General features: G+C 38.4%; 2 protein-coding genes across 10 annotated transcripts; one reads left to right on the top strand and one right to left on the bottom strand.

Annotated features, from left to right (window-relative positions):
• Nucleotides 1-517: 517 nt before the first annotated feature.
• On the bottom strand, nucleotides 518-15,301 carry MUTYH (mutY DNA glycosylase). 6 transcript variants are annotated; one of them, XM_087719772.1, is made up of 16 exons: nucleotides 15,001-15,300; nucleotides 13,651-13,742; nucleotides 12,711-12,832; nucleotides 12,571-12,610; nucleotides 12,249-12,322; nucleotides 12,075-12,116; nucleotides 11,656-11,727; nucleotides 11,021-11,134; nucleotides 9,641-9,738; nucleotides 6,646-6,790; nucleotides 5,002-5,089; nucleotides 4,085-4,276; nucleotides 3,003-3,145; nucleotides 2,443-2,604; nucleotides 1,396-1,443; nucleotides 518-1,160 (listed from the first exon to the last, which is right to left on the bottom strand). In XM_087719772.1, the coding sequence occupies exons 2-16, from the start codon at nucleotides 13,733-13,735 to the stop codon at nucleotides 1,110-1,112; spliced, it is 1,476 nt and encodes a 491-aa protein (XP_087575898.1). In that variant the 5' UTR covers nucleotides 13,736-13,742; nucleotides 15,001-15,300; the 3' UTR covers nucleotides 518-1,109. The 6 variants fall into 6 exon arrangements, with proteins under 6 accessions (XP_087575898.1, XP_087575899.1, XP_087575900.1 ...); XM_087719773.1 differs by lacking the exon at nucleotides 15,001-15,300 and adding an exon at nucleotides 14,691-14,843; XM_087719774.1 differs by lacking the exon at nucleotides 11,656-11,727 and having other exon boundaries at nucleotides 15,001-15,301.
• A 653-nt stretch (nucleotides 15,302-15,954) lies between these two features.
• TOE1 (target of EGR1, exonuclease) lies at nucleotides 15,955-21,747 on the top strand. 4 transcript variants are annotated; one of them, XM_087719770.1, is made up of 8 exons: nucleotides 15,955-16,027; nucleotides 16,553-16,673; nucleotides 16,827-16,867; nucleotides 17,489-17,585; nucleotides 18,024-18,182; nucleotides 19,109-19,368; nucleotides 19,998-20,172; nucleotides 20,818-21,747. In XM_087719770.1, the coding sequence occupies exons 2-8, from the start codon at nucleotides 16,563-16,565 to the stop codon at nucleotides 21,538-21,540; spliced, it is 1,566 nt and encodes a 521-aa protein (XP_087575896.1). In that variant the 5' UTR covers nucleotides 15,955-16,027; nucleotides 16,553-16,562; the 3' UTR covers nucleotides 21,541-21,747. The 4 variants fall into 4 exon arrangements, with proteins under 4 accessions (XP_087575896.1, XP_087575895.1, XP_087575897.1 ...); XM_087719769.1 differs by having other exon boundaries at nucleotides 15,982-16,106; XM_087719771.1 differs by lacking the exon at nucleotides 18,024-18,182 and having other exon boundaries at nucleotides 15,982-16,106.
• Nucleotides 21,748-22,999: the final 1,252 nt, after the last annotated feature.

The following is a 22,999-nucleotide window of genomic DNA, read 5'->3' as shown; positions in this document are numbered from 1 at the left end:
ACATATTGCTAATAAATCTTAATATATGTCCAAAATTGGCTCAATAGTTCTGTAGAAAGGCTCTTATTCCAGAATCCATTGAATATAAACATTTACTCGGTTCATTTCTTTAGATGTTCCAAGAACATCTAAAGAATTAATAGGAGTAACAGTGGTTACTCCTATTAATGAAATATTGGTCACATCCACTTGCTGTTACTGAATGCTACTGAAAGTGGTGGTGAAGTGGTAACTGCTCTCTCCGTATGTTTTCCTACCCATAAATATCTACCATATCTATTTCTTGTCCAAATATAGTTATATTTGCTGGATGCTCTTGAATATATTGCCTTGGATAGCAGTGTCATGTTTCTCCTTGCTAGAACAAGTAAAACAAATCACCTTAAAATGCAGAATGGATTACAACTCAATACAGTGTTTTGATTTAAGAATCAAGGGGATCGATTCACTTTTCAACACCTCATTCTTATAAATTTAATAAGTTTAGGAAAAACAGCGAAAAATGGAAGCTCACTAGTTTTTTTAATAAACAATCATTAAGGTTTTATTAGCGAAGCCACAGTTATAAAACAAGACATTTCAAGCATTTAAATAGTTGATCATATAGGAAAATGGCATGAAATACAATAGTAGTGTGTAGGCAAACAATTCAGGTACCTATTCCCAAAAGCAACTGACTCTAAAAAATAATCCTCATCTTGCTTTGCCACATTCTTTCAATATGCCATATCCCAAAACATCTGCTAGTTTGTAGCTTTCTTTGGCACAACTCGACTTGTGGGTGGGCATGTAAGGTTAAGGGCAGTGCTTATTTAATAAGACATTTAGCAAATCAGTAGGAAATCAAATGACACCATCACAGCATTATGCTTCAATATCTCACACATACTGGGCAGACTTATGTCCCTAGAGGACTCTATTCATAAGCCCTCAACAAAAAGAAAAGATTGACCCAGATTTCAAAATACTGTATCAGAATACTGAGAGTGCAAAATTGTACACTCTTCATGGTTTTTCTATACTGTGCCTGAATTTGCCATCAGCTATTGAGACCAGTTCTAAGAAACGAATGCAAAGAAAGCAGCTTCTTGGAAGAAATACTCTGTTCTTCAGGCTTTAATTGGCTGGTCCTGAGAGTCCCGTTTCTTCTTTTTCACAATCTGTACCATGATACACAAGTAGAGATTTAACAGAGAAGACCCTGCAAACAGCAACCTATTTCATCTTCTACTACCTGATCCTGTAAGCACTACTGTGATTAGTACCTTGGCCAACCACAAGTCAATTCACTGACCAATTTGGGGACTTACTTTAAAAAGAGGCAAGAGACTAAGAACAGGAAGCTAAACAAGGCATGAGCAAAATCTGCTTGGTTCTATCAAAAGATAAACTCACTTGGGCATCGTTGATTCTACAGCTCCATTTTTCATAAACTTTGAAGACCTGAAAAAGAACACAGAAACTATATACTCAAATAATTCTAAGGCCATTTTTAATGTGGATAGTATGTGGCAATGCTCAGCCTATATATGAAAATGAAATGGTACTAAGAGCAAGTTCTGTTCTCAGGAACCCTGTACATCTGGTTCCATTTTGTAGATGCTCATACCCTGTGCATGAATATATTGAGAAATCAGTTAAATGTTTGCAAATGTATCAATGATTAGAAATCTTGACATGGCTACACATAAACTTATCAGCTCTACTGCAGAACGTAGAGACATCAATGTGGCCCCAAGTTGTTACATTGACAGGCTTGAGTGTCTGCATAGAATTCGTTCTAATTCAGTGGTGTGTTCCGGATTCCGGTGCATTTGGTATGGTGCAATGGGGCCGGGCGTCCACCACAGGAATGCACGTACAGTGCGCCCATGCATACTTACTGCCCGTGACGCTCCGCAACGCTCCAGCTGCTCGGTGGAACATTGCGCAGGCGCCGTAAGCGTGCGTGGAAGCCATGAACAGCTCAAATACAGGTAATGAGCGCAGGCGGGTGGGTCCTCCGGAGCACTGTACCGGAACAGTATGCCCGTACCGGGGCGTACCGGTCGTATCCCCCCACTGTTCTAATTCCACAGAGAAGTGAGGAGACAGCATGGCTTCAGTTTCTGTGCACTGAAGTCTTCTGTTAACATTCCTTGGAAGCACATTGTCTGAACAATGAAGCAAATGGCATTCATATGAAATGAAACAATTGCAATTTTTAATTCTGTCATAAATCTCACTGGATGTCCTCAGGCCAATCGGTATCTCAAGGGAGGAGATTGGGATAGAAGAAAATGGACAACTGATTCTACATAAGTTGTAATGTATTCCTACAGTAAAGGCAAAATACAAATATAACACTTTTAGAGTACCTGCATATTGATTCCTCACATAGAACTTTTTAGAGAAATGCAAAAATGCCACCATGAAAGTGTTTAAACCTCAGGTTTTCAGTACCTTTTTCATAGCTGTGGAGATTGCTGATATCTGAAATTCTGTTTTGGTCACCCATCGAGATGCTGGCAGTTCCACATTCCTATTCCAATTTTCCTCATCTTTGTCCACATTCAAAAAATAGATCAGGTATGTTTGGCGGATATGGGAGAAGATATGGAGAACCTGGGGAGGGAGTGGTGGATATGTGGGTGGATCCCTTACTCAATATTATGATGGGCAGAAGGAAGTCACTGAATGGTAAAGGTAGAAACTAGCCCCAAGGAGAGAAATCCTTGGAGTTTTCTTTGCTAACCTTTAGTTTTTTCTGCTTTGAGACAAGGAGCTGCAATATCCAACAACCCAAATGTAGCACATTCATCTTAGTTCCATGCATTTACTCTACTCTAAAACTTTACTATAATTGTAAATAGCAATATAACTTCTAATGCTAATGCTACCCCAAAGTGAACTGGGCTGAAGATCCAAGACACAGCAAAAACATGAGAGAAACTTGTTGGAAGACTGGCTAACAATGGCTGATTATAAAAGCATTACCAATTCCTATCTGGCATCCAATTTACCTCTCCGACATACTGTAGTTGCCTCACTGCCAAGTCATTGCCAAGCGAGGCTAGGAGGTGATCTGCCAGAATCACTTTCTCTTGCTTTTCCTGCCCTTGATCAAGGAGGATGCTAGGAAACTCCCACAGTCCAGCTAGCAGACCTACAAGAAAATGTCTAATCAGTGCAATTTAATATAACATGTTATATGTGTCAATTTGAACTCTCTGCTTAAAAAACAACCTATTGAAATGCTGCATGCTTTCAGCTAAAATTATTTCTACAGTAACTATGTAAGGAATGAGTATTATGTGTTAAAAGCAGTCTTTCCTTCACATATAGGAATTCAATAAACTTCGCTATTCAAATGTTTTCTCAATGAGCGTGGAAAAACATGTTATTAATCAAAAGATGCTTGGGCCCATCCCACTGGATAGTATCTGGAATGAACATACAAATAAACTGGCTCTTGGTTCAGACCTATAGATGCTCACATATTTATAGTTTCTTATTCAAAGTTATAAGGGACGCAGTGGCTCAGGGTCTAAGACGCTGAGCTTGTCGATCAGAAAGGTCAGCAGTTCGGTGGTTTGAATCCCTAGTGCCGCGTAATGGAGTGAGCTCCGTTACTTGTCCCAGCTTCTGCCAACCTAGCAGTTCGAAAGCATGAAAAAACACAAGTAGAAAAATAGGGACCACCTTGGTGGGAAGGTAACAGTGTTCCGTGTGTCTTTGGTGTTTAGTCATGCTGGGCACATGACCACAGAGATGTCTTCGGAAAGCGCTGGCTCTTTAGTTTTGAAACACACCACCCCCAAGAGACAGGAATGACTAGCACATATGTGCAAGGGGAACCTTTATTTTTTACCTTTACCTTTATTGAAAGTTACCAAGATAAAATTGGCTTCTTTATCCTAAGAAAAGCCCCTAAAAACCTTCAGAGAAACAATCCTTCTGGTAATTTCTTCTTTTTAAAAAACTAGACAAAAAGATACTCCATGATCAAGATCCAAATTTCTATAACTGCTACAGAACTAGAGCTGGAGATGTAACATTAGTTGACAATGCTTAGTTTTCTTTGGTTCCTTCTTCAGCTGGTTACCTGAGCTGGCCCTCCTCACCAGAAAGTACTCTGGATTCCCATCACTGCATCTCCTCTGTAGCACGCATGTGGCTGTGTGTTCTATTCTGGGCTGCTTCTTGGTAGTCTTTCTTGGGAAATTAGTGACACCAAGGCTGGGCTCCCATGGTACTGAAGGAGGCAGGCAGAGAGAACAGCTCCCTGAGACAGCAGCTGATAATGAGAAGGAAGCAATAGGCGATCAGCCAAACTCTGAAGTGCTGATGGTAGCAGGAGTAGTGCTTCATTATAATCTATTTTCATGGACATCTAGGACAGGAAGGTTTGGCTTGGCAAGAAGAATCACAGTTCCTCTGACTCTGCCAATCCCATGGTGACAAAGTTCAGCCAACCTCCAAACCTTCCTTCCCAATAAAGCCTTGAAAGACTAAGTTAATAAACAACACAATAGAACAGAATACATTTAAAATAGCAATGTTAACAAGTATAAAATAAGCATTACACAAAGATGTTATTTTTTATCCATTTGCCATGACCTCCAGATCCCATGATTACATTCAAAAATGAAAGTTGAATGTCCCCTCCAGCAAAGGCAACCTCAGTTTAAAGATGCAAACTTTCCAAATGAATAGGCTGTTTGGAAGCACATCACACATTCAATCCACTTTTTTCCCCACAAGGACATTGTTAAAGCCTTAATAATGAAGGTAATGCGAAGACAAAAATACAATTTCTCTTGAGGGATTAAACCAGCTGATTTGAGAGCATGATCACAAGTCTGCCCCTTCTTATACATCATCAGGACAACGAAGCAATGTCTATGGCAAGAGGTTAGTTGGGAATGAAGTTCTGAGTCTTCCTCGCTTTTATAAAACCTTAATTCTCACTCTCAGTCTAAGCAATCATCCTGGTAATGTAAATTCTTTATTAGCACTTACCACATTCCTCCATATCAAACACAGGGACGTTTTTAGAAGCAGTTTTTCCTAAGAGTCTCTTGGTGGAATTTAACCGATGCTTTTCCACCTGCAAAGGATAAAGGGTTTTTGTACTAGTAAAAGTGTAGGAAGAGGGTGAAGGTAACAACAGGGAGAGACGTGTCTGGAAGGACACCAAGACCTGCCTATTTTAGGGTTCAATTAATCATGATTCCAAATAAAGATTAAGCCAAGTGAAAAATTGGACAGCAAGGCTTGTTATGAAGCAGCCTTTCTCGTACAATTTTTTGTAGTAAATAAATATTAAAACCCATGCACTCTCCAAAGGAGCAAATTTCAATTTTTATAACTTCTCAGGTGAAACAAGGACACTAACTTCACAATTGATAGAAAAGTTAGGAGTTGCGCAAAGAGCCATGGAAAGATACATGTTCAGCATTATAAGACAAGATAGAAAGACCTGCACATGGGTTAGAGAACAATGAAAGTATGAGATATCAAAAGAATAAAATAATTGAAATGGAAATGGGCTGGTCACATAGCAAGAATAACTGATGGCAGGTGGACCAAGGCAGTCATAGAATGGATCCCACTAAATAAAAAGCATCCATGAAAGAGACCTAAAATAACATGGATCTACAACATCCGCAAGTATTGCGGGCCCAATTGGCAAACGGAAGCTCAGGACCATATTGGTTGGGAACATGCGGAAGAGGTCTTCATCCTGCAGTGGATAGACAATGGCTAAAATGATGATAGCCATTACTAAGAATTCTGGGAGTTGAATTCCAAGTAACTAGAGCCAGGGTCAGTAATCTGCAGCTCTGGAGCCGCATGTGGCTCTTTCATACCTCTGCTGTGGCTCCCTGTCCCCGGCTGGCTCCACAATTGATAGGGCTTTTGGTCAACATTTAAAACAAAAAGAGTTGTAGTAGAATTTCTATGTGGAAGAGAGTGTGAAAAATAATTTATATGCTGATAAATACAAATATAACAAAGCCTCACTAGGGCAACATTATTAGGCTAACAGTGCAAGCCTATCCAAACACACCCAAAAGTAAATCTAAGATCTTGAAGAGTGACTTATTTCTGAATATATATGCATAAGGCTACAACCTTAATCATACTAAAGCAACATAATGCTGTTCAAGTATATTAAGACTGCAACTCCCTAAATTCCCAGTCTATAGAGGAAGGTCGTAGTTCCTCTCAGCCTCAAGATTCATATGTGATCCTATCTACTGTCTTCCTGGAATTTTCATGTATTCCACACATGAATGTGCGTATGGTGTTTTAGTTTAAGATACAAAGTCATTGCACCACTAGTGTGGTGGGTTCTGGACGGTTTGGCCCGGTACGGCTGTACCGGGAGTAGCAGGGAGAAGTGGCCACCGTACCGGTACGGTGGCTTGTTTGGCCCAGCCGCCCACGTTCCATGGCCATTTAATAACATGACTGGCCCATTGCGCACGCGTTCACAGCATGCAGCGCCTGCACGACCTCCGCCGGGTAGCTGAGTGTTGCAGGGCGGTGGCAGTCCGGAACCCAACACTGCACCACACCCCACCCCACAAAGAACAAAGCCTCTCTCATATCATTCTTGCAGATCTGGGTAGAGCATTCAAACAAACAGGATGTCCTTACTTGATGGAGAGCTCTGCAGTGCTGTTTCACTGGACATTCCATGCATAATGGGGTCTTGGGAGTACACACAGTTGCACCCAATTCCATCATTGCTTGATTAAAGTCACCTGGATGGGTCTGGTCAACCAGAGTGTGGGCTAAAGCCCTAAGAACAACAGCATTGTTATTCATTAATGCTACATACTGTAGAGGGGAGGAATTCAAGTTAGAAAAAGATATGGTTCACTTGTTCAAAAAAATCTCCTGCTATTCCACAAATTGCATTGCATGCAACTTGGCATAACGTGAGACAACCCTGCACACTATGGAATGGCTGAGATAACAATTAAATTAATATTTTTTCATGAAGTAAAAACTAAATAAAGTGGAGTGACAAGTACCACATTAAAAATTATGTTCAGTTTTCTCTTCAAGCCGAGAACATTATGTACTGCATTTTGATATCTATACAGAATCTTAAATATACCAAAACCCCATTACAGCTAAGATTTCCCATCAACATCTCCGAATCAAAAAACACCAAATTTCTTTCTTCAGGAAGTATTCCCCTCCTCTAGAGCAGTGGTTCCCAACGTGGGGCCCACGCCCACAGGGGGGCAATTTGAACCTTGTTTAAACCAAGTTAATGGCCTTTTAGGCTTCCTCCGCGTGAGTAGAGTTCACTTTTTGAGTAAAGTAAGAATTATATGTCACGAGGGAGGGGTGTCAGGATTTTAGAGATGCTTGGCCAAAAAAAGGTTGGGAACTTCTGCTTTAGAGCATGTATTAAACGTGTCAAATATTACATTGAGATCTTCTTTCTATTCTATTCATTACTGTCATTGCTAAGTCTTTGCAGGTGTAGGTTGCCCCCGACATACAACACTTCATTTAGTGACCATTCAAGGTTACAATAGCACTGAAAAAAGTGATTTAGGACTTACAACCATTGCAGGATCCCTAAGGTCATGTGATCAAAATTCAAACGCTTGGCAACTGACTCATATTTATGACAACTGCAGTGTCCCTAGGGTGATGTGACCACCTTTTGTGACCTTTTGACAAGCAAAGTCAAGGGGGAAACCACAGTCACTTAAAAACTGTGTTCCAGCTTAACAACTGCAGTGATTCACTTAAAAATGGTGGCGAGAAAGGTCATAAAATGGGGCAAATGTCACTTAACGTTTCGCTAAACAACAGAAATTTTGGGCTCAATTGTGGTCGTAAGTCAAGGACAATCTGTATTAACATTACCCATCATCTGTAAAACCACTACAAATCCTTCCTCTCGTGTCAGACATTAGTTTACTATTTTAGAGCATTTTGGACCTCAATTATTAATATGATCCTCTATAAAACTTCACATTTTTATTTTAATAACTCCAGGATCTTTTATTAGAAAAATCTGATATTGGCTGTCCTCACCTTATGACCATTCATTTAACAACCGTTTGAAGTTACAACAGCACTTAAAGAGTGACTTACAACTGGTTGTACTTATGATCTTCGCAGCATCCTCAGAATCGCAATTGCAATTTGGGTAACTACTATATATTTACAACAGTTGCACCATCTTGTGGTCACCTGATCAGCATTTGTAATCTTTCCAACCAGCTTCCAACAAGTAAAGTCAATGAGGGAAGCTGGATTCATTTAACAACTGTATGATTTGCTTAATGACATTTTGTTTTTGGTAAATTGGGAACAATTCCCTCAACAACTGTAATGTCGTAATAGCAGAAGTTCTGGTCCCAACTGCGGTTGTAAATCTGGGACTACCTGAATGAAGGTAGTTGCTCAGCAAGTATCTTATCTTTTTATTCCATTCTGTAAAGTCTAACCTCTTAACATGACATGATAGACAAAACTTATTACTAAGATATTAATGTCCTAATACTTGAATAAAATATTAGATATGACCCCAACAACAATGTATTGTGACTATAAAAATCTTGATTTATTTTGCTTCCTACTTCGGGTGTGCCCAAGGCAATGGCTATGGGGAGGGATATACAAATAAGCACCAAATAAGAACAGAAAAAATCCTATTTTGTTTAGAAACAATTCATTATTTATCTCACTGTAAGCCACAGGAAAATCTAGCCAACAAATATTTGCATTGAGCCCAAGTTTAAAAAGTTATCTAGAAATGAATGAGAAATTACTCTTCCTCTATAGAATCTGATGGCATAAACACATAATTCTAAGAATGTTTCATTTCATTATTTAAATTTTGAGACTTCATAGTTGTGGACAAATTTTAAAAACACGGAAATTATGTATCCTGAAAATTCAGCGATCAGTGTAAGCACTATTTTTAGGTATACTATCATCATTCTTTATAGCTTCTGTTCATTCCTCAGCACGCTGCTTAATCCAATCCTAAATGATTTTAGTGTGAGTTATAACTTGCTTCTTCTGCAGGAACTCAAGGCAGTTGTAATTGGGATTTCTCTTCATTTCATCCAGCAACAATCCCAGTGAGCTACACTGGACAGAGATCTTTAAGTCCTCTTGACTTCAAAGGGACTTCTTACATGCAAAGCCCTTTATTCTCTATTGCAGGGGTGTCAAGCTCAAGGCCTAGAGGCCGAATCTGGCCCTCAGGGTGCTTAGACGTGGCCCACAGGGCCACCCTGGAAAGAGTGAAGGACCAGCCTGCAGTGCCTCTGCCAGCAAAAACAGAGCTTGGGAGGACTGCGGGTGGAGGGTTGCCAGAAACTGTCGTAACAGATGGCCCTCCTGAGCTCCATTTTTGCTGGCAGATGGTTGCAGGAGGCTGTCGTAGCCGAAAACAGAGCTCAGGAGTTCATTTTCTCTGACAAAGCGCTCGGATCACCACAGGCAACCACAACACGAGTGACATCAAGCTGGCCATGTCCACCCTGCCCCCCCCCAGGTCAAACACAACCCTAATGCAGCCTTCAATGAAATCAAGTTTGACACCCCTGCTCTATTGTATGAATTATTGCTTTATAGATCTTAGTGCCTTGTAGGAATGAAAATATTTCCTTACCAGAGTGCGTCTGCAGCAGCTGAATTGGCAGGGTCAGCACCAATGGCTCTTGTACGACACAAAACTCGAGTCACATTTCCATCTACCACTCCTGTCACCTGTATATTTTGAAGAAAAACCTACCAGTTCATATACTTGAGAAAACTTGTATCCCGGAACAAATGAAAGAGAAAATCAGGAGCTGAATGATAACAAAAGGTACCCACAACCTGTTTGAATCAACTTCATGAATTTGAAGGGTCTGCATTGAGTAAAAAGTGCTTAAAATCCTTTCAAGAAATTACTTGACTGGTCCTAAATAAACTAAACACATTCAGCTTTGGGGCCTCTATTTACAAAATGAGGGATAACAATTTACTGACCTTCCTTACTGGGCTGCTGTACAGGATTAAAAAAAACAAAAAACTAATACAAAACCACACAGTATGAATACTATTTGAGAGTATATGTCAAAGAATACTGTTCCCCGATTTGATAAATCAGTCTCTCACCCTTCCTTCAACACATATAGCATTCTTTCTCTCAACAATTCCCAACAATGATACATCTGGCTCAAAATCATCCAACAAGCTTTTATGCTTGAGATAGATTTCAATGAGTCTTCAAAACATACTCATGACCACAGTACCATACAGGCTGTGTACAGATTTGCTTGGTCATCTTAGAATTGTCTGTTCAAATCCTCCTCCACCTTCCATGAAGGGAAGTAGGTTGTTTACAAGGGAGAGGGCCTTTTCAGTTGGGCCTCCAGGTTATGCAAAACCATCTCCAGGGAAACACACTTGTTTGCAACTGATCTATTTTTAATACTAGGCTGACTGGCTGTTCCTCCTTCCAAGCATTTTACAGTTCATGTAGACATCAGGAGCCACGCTAAAACCAAAATATTTATATTTGCATCTGTGCATGCACATGCATGATAAACCTTTCCTGTTCCACTTATTATATTTTATTGTTGCTTTATTTTAATTTTGTAGTAATTTTGTGATTGGTTAAAAGAATTTCAATTATTGGATGTTACTGATATTACTAATGACTAATGTATATCATAAAATGTATGTGAATAGAGCCATTCTTTCTAAAAAATAAAAGCAACAAGCATAGCCTCCATTTTACTGGTTCTTTTCCACCCTACTGGAAAATATTTCATCTTTTCACTAAGCCCTTCCAACAAGGGGAGATTACTTTTTTTTGGTCTCTAAACACATAAACGGGTTCAAAATAGAAGAAGCCTAAAGCTGCAAAAGGGCAATTAAGATAGAAGATGTTTGGAGAGCTGGGAATGATTATTTTTTGCAAAACAGAGACATGGATGCCCAATTCTATCTTCCATATTTACCCTAAAGCAAGGTTAAGTAACTAGAATGATAACATCATTACCTGGCCAAATGCTATGGATGCAATAGCTCCTGCAGTGTACTTGCCTACTCCTGGCAGCTGCTTCTGCAGTTCTTCTGCTGTCCTTGGCATATGACCTGCCAGTTGTGACATCACCTGTAAAAGACCAGTGAATAAAGCAATCAAAGGGAAAGAAATAAACGGAACGTCTACTATACTTCTAACAAGAAGGCGGTGCTGTATCCCTAGTATTTTCCAACACAAAAATGTTTTTATTTAAAAAACACGTCTCTAAGAGGTTCAGACATGCTGTTGAAAGCTAATAGTTCTTTAAGATGTTCCCAACCATGTCGATGTAGGGTCTTGAAGACCTGACGTAGGGCAATGTGTTGGATGAACCCATTTATAATGATTGGAATGTGAAAATGACTAAAGTTTAGTCTTGGATGTTCTAGTTTATTTAAACTTATTGGCCACCCAATTCTAGTGGAATCAAGGGTTGGGTTTTTTTTCTTTGTTGTTAGCTTGTTCTTGGATTTAATCCTAGATTACCCCCCCCCCCCGGTCTCAATTTGTGAAGTGACTATAAGACAAATAAATAGAACTATCTTCTTGCCAAAGTTAAGTGCCAAACTCATTCACCCAGTAACTCATTAATATTGTCTAAACTAAAGTACCTTTTGGGAACCTTCCTGGAGCCTTTTTCCTCGAGAATAGTAGCCAAGGCCTGCCCATAATTCATTCACTTCCTATTCTCAAACAGAAATGAGGGAGGGGGGGACCAAATTAACCCATATATATATAAATTTCCTTTTTGCTTTACAGTTAATAAATGTGTGCATATTTTTATTTTATTTTATTTATTTATTTAGTCAAACATGTACGAGATAACAGGCATAAGTATAAACATGGGCAGAAGCACATGAAATGAATACAAATAAATGGAGACAGTAGGGCAGGGATGGTAGGCACGCTAGTGCGCTTATGCACGCCCACTTACAGACCTCTTAGGAATGGTGTGAGGTCCACAGTAGACAGTTTAAGTTTATATTGAAGTTTAAGTTTATATTCATAAACATATTGAAAATCTTTTTACCTCTAATGAAGCTTCAGCTAAATCCTGCAAGGTTGGCCATTTCTACATCACAAAGAAAAACAGGTGTTTATTTACTGGCTCTGCAAAGCAGAACAAATGCACAAATCATTCAGAACCCAGAATGCTGGTTAATGTAAATGTGAATTTGCCACAAAGAAAGGAGCTCAGCTTCACCTGCATCCAACGATTGTAGTAATTAATCACTGAAGCCACTTGGGTTTGCTGGAGCATGATCTCCGATACCCACACTGCAAGCACAAAGGGGAAACAGCAGCATCAGAGTGTGGATTAAAGATACCTAGATCAAGGAAGCATGATAAAAGAGATATGCCCCTTAACAACTATATTAATAAAAACAATATATAATCAAATACATGTTATCCAAATCAACATATAATCAAACGCCAATCAAATCACTTGTTCTGTTGATGAGAATTGACCACATTTTTTTTGCATTTAATATACTTTGATGAAATAGATGAATTATTGCTCTCACCAGCATATGCTCGTTTGTCATCATCAGTTTCAGTTGCAGCCTGCAATAGAGGAACAGGAAGAATGAAAACCCAATGCAACAATCATCTCCTTATTAAAAAAAAACAAAATATTTCTGAACCACTCCTTATTTTTCCATACCAGTTTCCTCCATGGTAGATCTCGTTTACATTTATTGTACCAAGATAGCAGTCTTTTCTGGAAGTCTCTGATTTTTACTGCATCACTGAATGTGTGAAATAAAGACTGGGAACTTGGCACTTCTATAGTAAAGAGAAATTAACATTTTAAAGTTAGCATTTCTTAGGGCTACATTGAGAGAGCAATCAATTTGGAATTGAATTTTTTGCAATTTCACTCTCCAATTTATTAGAATGTATAATCAAATAAAAGATTTAGTTAGGAGTGATCATCTCAAGATGATAATTACACTTTAAATTATATTTAATATTATTCACTACAATCAATCAGAATAGAGCTGGAAGGGACCTTGGAGGTCTTCTAGTTCAACCCCCTGCTCGAGCAAGAGACTCTAACCATTTCAGATAGGTGGCTGTCCAGTCTTTTCTTTAAAACCTCCAGTGTTGAAGCACCCTCAACTGCTGAAGGTAAGCTGTTCCACTGATTAATTGTCCTCACTGTTAGGAGGTTTCTCCTTAATTCCAGGTTATTTCCCTCCATTGTTTCTTGTCTTGCCTTCTTGGTGCTTTGGAAACAAGTTGACTCCCTCTTCTTTGTGGAAACCCCTCAAATACTAGAATACTACTATCATGTCACACATAGATCTTTTCTCTAGACTAACCATACCCAATTCCTACAACCATTCTTCATATGTTTTTGTCTCCAGGCCCTTAATCATCTTAGTTGCTCTTCTTTGCACTTTTTCCAGGCTCAAACTGGATGCAGTATTCTAAGATGTGGTCTTACTAAATCCTTAGTAATGATTTAGTAAGACCACACCCCTGGAATACTGCATCCAGTTTTGGTCACATTAGAAAAAAAGTTGAGACTTTGGAAAAATACAGTACTACTCTTTTTATTCTTTTGTTTCTTGAGCAAAATCTTTGTGTAGTTCCATTACCTTTGTAAAGTACAAGTCCTTTTTTCACCTTTCTTTGATGATTTTTGGATTTTCCCAGATTGCTGCACATTTGGCGTTTACTCATTGCCAAGCTATGGAGAGCATAAAGTATGTTATCATTAGATTAAATCAAACTCTTTCCAAATCTAAATGTAACAATTTGTGCAACTCTTTATATAAATACTCTGAATTGTACCAAATTTAGTATGCAAACAGATAATCACAAAATTACAAATGTGGGCAATTTGAAAAAATATGCTGTAAGGAAAAATTATCTATCTATCTATCATCTATCTGTCTGTCTATCTGTCTGTCTCTGTCTGTCTATCTATCTATCTATCTATCTATCTATCTATCTATCTATCTATCTATCTATCTATCTATCTATCTATCTATCATCTATCTATCTATCATCTATCTATCTATCATCTATCTATCTATCTATCTATCTATCTATCATCTATCTATCTATCTATCTATCTATCTATCTATCATCTATAAAGCCAAGGTGGCGCAGTGGTTAAATGCAGCACTGCAGGCTACTGCTAGATCAGCAGGTCAGCTGATCTAGCAGTATTCAAATCTCACCGGCTCAGGGTTGACTCAGCCTTCCATCCTTCGGAGGTGGGTAAAATGAGGACCCAGATTGTTGGGGGCAATATGCTGACTCTCTGTAAACCGCTTAGAGAGGCCTGAAAGGCCTATGAAGCAGTATATAAGTCTACTGCTATCTATCTATCTATCTATCTATCTATCTATCTATCTATCTATCTATCTATCTATCTATCTATCTATCTATCTATCTATCTATCTATCTATCATCTATAAAATTACACCAGGCAATCTTCCCCTATGGCAACCAAATCCCTCTTTTCGAAGAGTGCGATTTCCCTTCAATAACCTAAATTAACGCAGATTATTCTAATTTTCCATGCCTAACAAAGCCGTCGGCTCCTCTCACCACGTGCCAACAACATCCGTGTAGGAGGATTGTTTTGTTCTTACACGCTCAAAAATGGAACAATTATTAGAAAACAGACCTCCTTTCAAAAGAGGCATACAACGTTTCTTTTTTCCCCTTTCCCTCTCATCTGTACGGCTCTTTGTAGCCCCAGAGCCGTCACGGAAACGCAACCGGCTGACCATGCACAGAAACGGAACAAACCACGAACTGCACAAACAGCAGATTGAAAAGGAGAGGGATGTACAACGCCCACCAACCACAGTGCTACTGTAGGAAGCACAAAAGCCCCTGGGTTCTCCAATGCTTACTTTTTCTTTTATCGATAAGTGTCCCTCTTTGTGCAGAAGTGAATGTAAAGGACAATTTAAGGATTTTACGGTACTCACGCGTTTCTTTCCAACAACTGGAGGCAATGCACTTTCTAACGTAATTCTTACTCCGTGTACAAAGAAGTGTGTTTCTAATGGAGAGAGAGGAGACGGGGTTCTTCGAAAGCTGCCCTGCAATTAATCAATATTTCAAGCAGCAAATAGACCCGAGACTTAGCTTGTGTTGTCCTGCAGGTTTTGCCATTTGGAGGCGCGAAGTTTTAACTCGCCGGAAGCGTTTGGGGAGGAGCAGAGAATAACTCTTTTTCCAGATCGTTTTATAAATCATACCGCCAAGTTTTATTTACGCGGAACTTACTATCCTCTCTCCTCCCACCCCCCGCCGCCCAACGTTTGATTGAAAAACTAATATCTTAGTAGCTAAAGCCAGTTAGGAAAAGAATTAATCCTTGTTAAACTAGTGATGTTCATTTGATAAAAAACAACCAAATGTCAGAATGCTAGTTTATGCTTATGTATAGTGTGACTGCCTGGCTTGATATTATTTTATAATTCACATATTTTATGCTTATACCGCTGATTATTTTTTTTAAACAACACCGAGTTGTTTTTTTCCGCAATGGAAAATCTCTCCTCCCAGTCGGCTATTTTTGAAAAAGACTGGATTGAAAAGTTTTCCCGGCTGCCAAGTCCGAATATGACATTGTAAAAATAATTTTAAATGCATGCATCTATTCTCGGCTTGTGGGGATCTGCTTGCAAAGTGGGCTGAATGTAGCGTTTACCCTAAAATGCCGCAAAATGAACATTTTTGATGACCTCGGAAGTTGGTTTTAATTTTTAAATTTTTTAAAAAAAAATCTGCAGAAAGCCCCACAGTTGCTAAACATATTACCCCATCGCGTGCGAAAAACTTTTAAAGCATCTGGTTTAGGGAAGCTGGAATACTGAATGGGACTCATGTTTAGATAATCTTATATAACTGCGCTAGTATCTCACGAAAGGCGCTTAAAATAGACAGCTACATATATGCGCCATCAGCAGGGAAAGGACCCCTAAATTCACAACGCGCCGGAAGTTTAAGGTATCTGCGGCAGACGAGTTTATTAAGCTTTTAAGGATAATAGAAAATTAAAAACTTCCAGGGATTGATATAGTTGAATGTGAGTTCCGGAATTTTGATTATTTTTATTTTTCTCTCCTATATGGTATTCCCCAGGCAGTTTAGTACCCAGAAATGCAGAGAAGATAGCTCTGCCCAACGCAGACTGCTCCCGTTTAGACATTGGCCATTGCAATATCTTTTTGTTAGAGCTACCATATCAATACTGCACAAATCCGGACGACCTGTAGATGGCAGCAAAGAAAGTTTTCTGTATCTCTGCCATCTTCTGCAGGTTGTGTGGGTTTTTGCAATTCAGACATGTTAACTTTACTTTTTTGAGCTTTGATGAAAGAGACAGTGTAGGTACAGAAAGTGTATCAGTTTTTAAAGTTGACTAGTTGGCAACCTTTTGCTTATTTTACTTTTTCACTATGGTTTCGCCAAAACAAAAATTAATAATTGGATTATTAAAATAACTGATCATATGTGTTTTGTTCTCAATAGCTGTATTATAATGGCCTCTTTAAGGGTGCCCGTCATTGATGTCCAGGATGACAATTTCAAGGAGCTCTGGCCATCCATGCTTTTGGCTATCAAAACTTCTAGCTTTATTGCTGTTGACACAGTGAGTAAAATTGCTCTTTATTGGTTTTAACTTTGGAACAAGAGAAAAGGGAAATTACAATCAGACTCCTGAGAATAAGATAAAATTTATTCCTAATTATTTTATGCAGTTACATCTTTTACTGAAGACTGAAAGTGTTATCTTTATCCATAGGAACTTAGTGGGCTTGGAACAAGGAAGAATTTGCTGAATCAGTAAGTACTGTGTTACCACTCTTTTTCTTCTAAAGTATTATGGTAAAGGTGATGCCAAATCCTTAATGTTGGGCCAAATATTTTATTCACAATATTTACCTAATATACCTGTCATATTTTTAGATAGAAGCATTCAGTAGCTATAAGCTTTAGATGGAATTGATGACTTGGTTAAAATGTGATTATTTAAGCAATTGGCCCTTCTGAAAACATAGCTATAGGCATCAGTACATGTGTCTAATACTTTTGGAATTGGGAAGGTTCTTTGTCATGTTTAAAGTTAGGGGATGTAATTCAGGTTAATGACAAGATTCTGTCATCAGATCAGAAATCATACCGAATATTGGCAGCTGTTTTATAATGATCAGATTATTGGTCCATCTAGCCAAGGGCTGTCAAACTTCTGGCACACAGGCTGGATGCATCACACGCTGGCCACACCCACACCGATTTAGCGAAGGGAGAAAAAGTCCCGATATGTCACATGACACCGCTGTGATGATGCAAGTTTGACATCCTGATCTACCCAATATAGACAATACTATTTTCAGGGATTTTCAGTCATTCTGCAGATTAAATTCTCTGTCTTTGCGTCTTATTAAATTGCTTTGTTTCTCACAGGTGCATTGAAGAACGATATAAAGCGGTTTGCAATGCTGCTAAAACACGCTCTGTTTTGTCTCTTGGAGTTGCTTGTTTTAAACACCTTCCTGACAAGGTTTGGTCCCCTTTTTGTGTCTAGCCCTCTGTTGATATTTCTGTGAGGACAAGAGAATCCTACCTCTGATGGAGAATAAATATTGAATGCAAACCTTAGAAATTTAAATATGATGCCTGGTGTTGCTAGCATTATTTTATTAAACTTTTGAATTGTTGGGGTATTATTGTATTCACATAAAAGAGAACCCGAATTTAAAACAATTGTCCAAAAAGAAATAGGCAGAAATATAAAAACCTAACAAATATCTTATTCTGTGTTCAGCTTTCTCAATTAAGATTGCTTACTGTAGCTAAAATCAGTGCTGAGATTCTCTCTGCACAATCAATATGTACATGTCATATAAATGTATACGAATGTATGTATGAGACGGATCATACTCCCAACGCAATAGTAATTATGGTCTTCAGTTTCATTGGATTGACTTTTATTTTGCAGACAGAGAACACATATCTTTCCCAGATCTACAACTTAACCTTGCTATGTATGGATGATTATATAATTGAACCACAGTCAGTCCAATTCCTGGTGCAACATGGCTTTGACTTCAACAAGCAGTATTCTCAGGGCATTCCCTATCATAGGGGAAATGATAAGGTACAAGGATTCCTTAATTTAAGGACTAAATCTGATGGAAATATAAGAAAGAAACTGGGAAATGGGTTTGGACTTCTTACCTAGTAGATTTCACAGAATATTTTGTTCCATAATTTGGTGAAAGTTTATTCTCAACATCAGGTTTAGAAACCAACCCAGGTCCAAGCTTTTTGACTAAAAGTTGTCATATGATAATAGATGCACACTTACATCTATGCAAATGGTAAGCATCGCCTATGTCAGTAATGGCGAACCTTTTTTTGCCTCGGGTGCCAAAAGCATGCCCGTGCACAGACATACCCACCCCCATAATTTAATGTTCCCCCACGCCGTGCTGCCTGCGCATGTGCGTGTGACCCTGCCCCACACGTGTGCGTTGCTTTCTTGGAGCCTGGGGAGGGCAAAAATGCCCCCCTCCCCCGAAAACCCTGCAGAGGCCAGAAACAACCCATTTTCCAACTTCCAATGGACCTGGTAGGTCCGTTTTTCACCCTCCCCAGACTCCAGGTTTTCTAAGAGCCTGGGGAGGGCGATAAATGGCCCAACATGCAAATCGGAAGTTCGGGAACAGACCTCTGGGTTGTCCATTGGGCTGTTTTTCTCCCTCAGGAGAAAGCCTCCGGAGGGCGAAAAATGGCCGAAAATCAAGGCTGAAAATCAGCTGGCCAATTGGAGCTGACAGAGCAACATCTTGCGTGGCCTCAGCATTGGCTCCACATGCCACCTGTGGCACACATGCCATAGGTTTGCCATTATGGACCTATGCAATACTTTAGATTAGATTGTATTTTCTTTCGATAATAGGTCTAGAAGGGATCACTTCTGGCATCCCATTTGTCTTATCCAAATCTAAAGGACTATCGGAAAAGGACTTTCCATAGTGGAAAGTGCCTAAATAACATTGTTTCCATTTTATTTACTCACAGGGAAATGAAAATCGGAGTCAGACAATTCGTACTTTTTTCCTGGAAATAATTCGAGCAAGAAAACCTATCATTCTGCACAATGGCCTAATTGATTTAGTTTTCCTCTACCAGTGCTTCTATGCCCACTTACCTGACAATCTGGGCACTTTCACTGCTGACCTTTCAGAGATGTTCCCAGCTGGCATCTATGACACAAAATATGCCTCAGAATTTGAGGCACGCTTTGTAGCTTCTTACCTAGAGTATGCCTATAAGAAGTGGTATGTATCATTTAACAAACCCTTACAGATGTTTGAGGTGCATTGTTCCACTCCTGTTTTTTGTTTATATTTAAAAAGCTTCCAATAGCTATACGACCAAGTAGTCTGAAGGTTAAGAAAATAATTATCCTTATACTGATTGGTCAGTTTTCAAGCATCTTATAGATCATTCCATTTATGTATATGTTGGGGGCAAATATTTAAATTGAATGTAGTGCTTTTAACTCTTTAAGAACTTTTTTTCTTTTGTGAAAATATGGGAGGAAAAACATCAGATTAACTAGCCATTCATTATGATTATCAATGGCTTTATTACGCTTCTGAAATGAAATTGACTCTCTGCTCTGGTGACTCTACTGATTCAGAATAACACTAAAATATGGCAGGAATTGCATGTCTATCTGCTTTCTATGTTCTCCATGTGTCCTAGAAAACATGAGAAGGAGACAGGAATAATCTTGCTTAGCATGGTAAAATGAAATAGGAATGATAGGAACTTTTTCTTTTGGTTGACCTCTTTTTCTCAATTCTCTTAACTTTTGTATGACTGTGTAAAAGAAAAGTGAGTCCTGAAAAATTACCGATTATCCCCATATATTTGCTATTATTATACTGCTCTTGAATTTCAGCAAACGAGAAAACTTCAGATTGAAAGACTGCAAGAAACCATATCTCAGTATAGAATTCTGCAGCTATCCTGCCAGCATAGATGCCTATGTTGAATACCGGTTTTGCTCTGTGGCTGATGTCAGCCAGGCTCAAACTGACATTGCTAACAAAATTGTCATCTGCCAGCCATTTTCGGTTAAGTATTATTTATTGGGTCTTTGATCTACATTTTAGGATTTTAAAAATTGTCTATAAAACCAAATTGGAAATAACAGTTTGTGTCTCAAATGTTAGATGCAGACTAAGAGGAGAAGCTATCCCAGATAAAATAAGTCTATCTTGTTAGATCAGCCTTTCAGGTGTTATTTTGGCCATTGAAATATGTTACAAGGAATCCAGATTTCTTTTAATTAAATAGTTTATATATATATGTGTGTGTGTGTGTATGTTATATATGTATATGTATATATATATATATATATATATATATATATGTATATATATATATATATATATATATATATATATATATATATATATATATATATATATATATATATATATATATGTGTGTGTGTGTGTGTGTGTTTATTTGTGCTGATAAATAAATAAAGGAAGACTAGTATAGATCTATTTCAAGCTATTTAGCTCTCATCAGCTAGCCATATCCTTACTGGGATTCGAACCTGTGACTTTAAGTATATATATGTATATATATATATATAAAGTGATTATGCCTAGTACTGCTGTCTAGGAGGAAAGGTTGACTGGATTCCAATCATTGCAAAATTCTCAGAATTTTTAAAAATCTATCCTAATAGTTCTCATTCTCCTTCACAGGCTTATGGCTGGTGCCCAGATGGGTTGAACTGTACACAATCTCACAATATCGATCTAATAATTAACGAGGATGAGAATCAGAAAGAGGAGAAGCGGAAGACAAGAAAACAAAAATGGAAACGGCGGAAGAACTTAGCAGAGTCAACAAAAATTGAACTGAATGATGTGAAGTTGGCTTGGGATAAGGAAAAAGGTTCCCCTTCCAAACAGTCGTGCCCTAGTAACTTGATTGCTCCTATTGTAGATAGTGCAGATGCAGAAAGTGTGTCTGGTAATGGGGAGACTTCAATGGATGTGGAACAAGAACTAGTTTCCAACGATGCTGCCAGTACTACAGACAATGAGAGTATAATTTCTTCACCAGTCAAATATTTCCAGCAGGAAAAGGCAATAGGAAGCGAAGGCCCAGAGCCAAAAGCCCAGTTACAGAATGATTCTGCAGTGACCTCTTTGCCTGTCACACGTAACGTAGCACCATCTAATTGTTCACAAGGGAGTATTCACCGGGCTGGCTTTGATGCCTTCATGACAGGCTACATAATAGCATACATCCAAATGCTCAATAAACAGAGCGACTCAAATAACGGGCCTTGGTTACCAGAGTGCCACAACAAATTGTACCTTAGTGGAAAGTCTGTGCCTCTCCAGATTGTGAAAAGTTTGTTTTCTAAATCTTCCAAAGCCCACAACCAAAAGATGAAATTGGTATGGGACAGTAGTTAGAAGTAAATACCATACAGCTCAGGATCACAGATAAATGCTATTGCTATAAACTGTTTTCTTGAAGCCGCAATACTCAAATCAGAGCTGCTAGAGAGACATTAAAAAGACGTAATATAATATGTGCAGCAGCCTGAATGGATTATGGATTTATTTTTAAATGTTTGTAAAATTATGTATTAAATTTTCCCATTGGGGATAGAACCTTTACACTGTAGATGAAGCATTTTTTTTCAAATGCTTAAGACAGCACTTTCTTTTACAAGGCTTTGTTTGTGTGTTCATGCTCACACAATGCCTCTTGGGGAATGGCAATGCATTTATGAGAAGACAGCTGGTTTCAAGCAGCCTTGAAAATTTTCCCCCAAAATCATATGTCTTAATCATTCAGAGTAATGCTTTATTTTTAACCAAGGGAACTACGGAAAAGCTTTTTTACATGGATTAGCTTGCACCATCATCCTAATGTTCATAAAGTCAGGTACTTGGCTCTATTCATTGCTCTTTAACGTCTATGTCTTCAGCAGATGTTGTGAAATCATTACAGCTTTCCACGCAATCTAGATCCCTGCTTTATTAGGCTTTCTGATTTATAGACTAGCACTTGTTTTTAAGCAAATGCCTAAAACAGCATTAGCTGCTTTTCAGATATGCCAGCTTGTAGAATCTGCCCAGAATAGGTAAGAAGAGCATTATCCACCTTTTAAAACCCTTTTTGCATTAAGATGCATTACCCACCTTTTAAAACCTTGTGAATACTTGGGAGCAGTTATTATTTCAGTTCTTGCTTAACTCATTCTTTATTACATTTGAAGATTTAAGCCCCAAACTCTTACCAAAAATATTTTCATGTTTTACAAATGGCTAGTAAATCACCATTATAAGGAATCATTTGGCTTTTTAGACTAACACAGGAGACAAGCTTGTCTTTTACTAATAGTAGAATGTGGACTAAACGATGCATTAAAATACTTTCCACACGTATTTGAAAATTTGCACTGAAAGCTCCCCACCAACACTTAATTGAATTGTATTCTTTACCGACAAGAATGAGATAAGAGTTTTCTTTTCAACATATCTGAGTTTGTCTAAAATCTATGGAATGCATACCTGAAATCTCTAATCAAACTTTCTGAAATTTTGTGGGACTTTTGTTTTGGGCAATGAGAATGCAAATGTTGGGTACCAAATATAAATTCATCTATATTTATAGCAGCCCAAAAGGGAAATTGTAGCCATCTAAATCCAATACAAGTTCTCAAGGCTTCAGAAAGCTACCTGAATCTGGCCTACCATAACATAAGATAACTGATTTTCTTGTATTACAGTTTGTGATTAGCAAACAGCTTGTTGTCTCTCCTCTTTCAGGATATCCTTTTCGAATCATGCCCTCTAGATTGTCCTTAAATGTGATTTATATTGTACTGCTTGTTTAGTTATTTTAAATCCTTAAGATGGGGTA

Source organism: Thamnophis sirtalis, unplaced genomic scaffold (assembly GCF_051295495.1).
Source record: "Thamnophis sirtalis isolate CommonGarterSnake01/CBP01778 unplaced genomic scaffold, rThaSir2_p1.2 scaffold_7, whole genome shotgun sequence".
Taxonomy (NCBI): domain Eukaryota; kingdom Metazoa; phylum Chordata; class Lepidosauria; order Squamata; family Natricidae; genus Thamnophis; species Thamnophis sirtalis.
The sequence above is the reverse complement of the archived record's forward strand: the minus strand, read 5'-3'. Positions and strand labels throughout refer to the sequence as shown.

Coding starts and splice junctions, on each gene's coding strand:
- TOE1 (XM_014071353.2), top strand. CDS start 16,533: ATGTGTTTTGTTCTCAATAGCTGTATTATAATGGCCTCTTTAAGGGTG. Junction 16,868..17,488: donor AGGAAGAATTTGCTGAATCA/GTAAGTACTGTG, acceptor TGTTTCTCACAG/GTGCATTGAAGAACGATATA. Junction 17,586..18,023: donor TTAAACACCTTCCTGACAAG/GTTTGGTCCCCT, acceptor TTTATTTTGCAG/ACAGAGAACACATATCTTTC.
- MUTYH (XM_087719772.1), bottom strand. CDS start 13,735: ATGAGTAAACGCCAAATGTGCAGCAATCTGGGAAAATCCAAAAATCAT. Junction 12,117..12,248: donor ACTACAATCGTTGGATGCAG/GTGAAGCTGAGC, acceptor TTTGTGATGTAG/AAATGGCCAACCTTGCAGGA. Junction 11,728..12,074: donor TAGCTGAAGCTTCATTAGAG/GTAAAAAGATTT, acceptor GTTTGAGAATAG/GAAGTGAATGAATTATGGGC.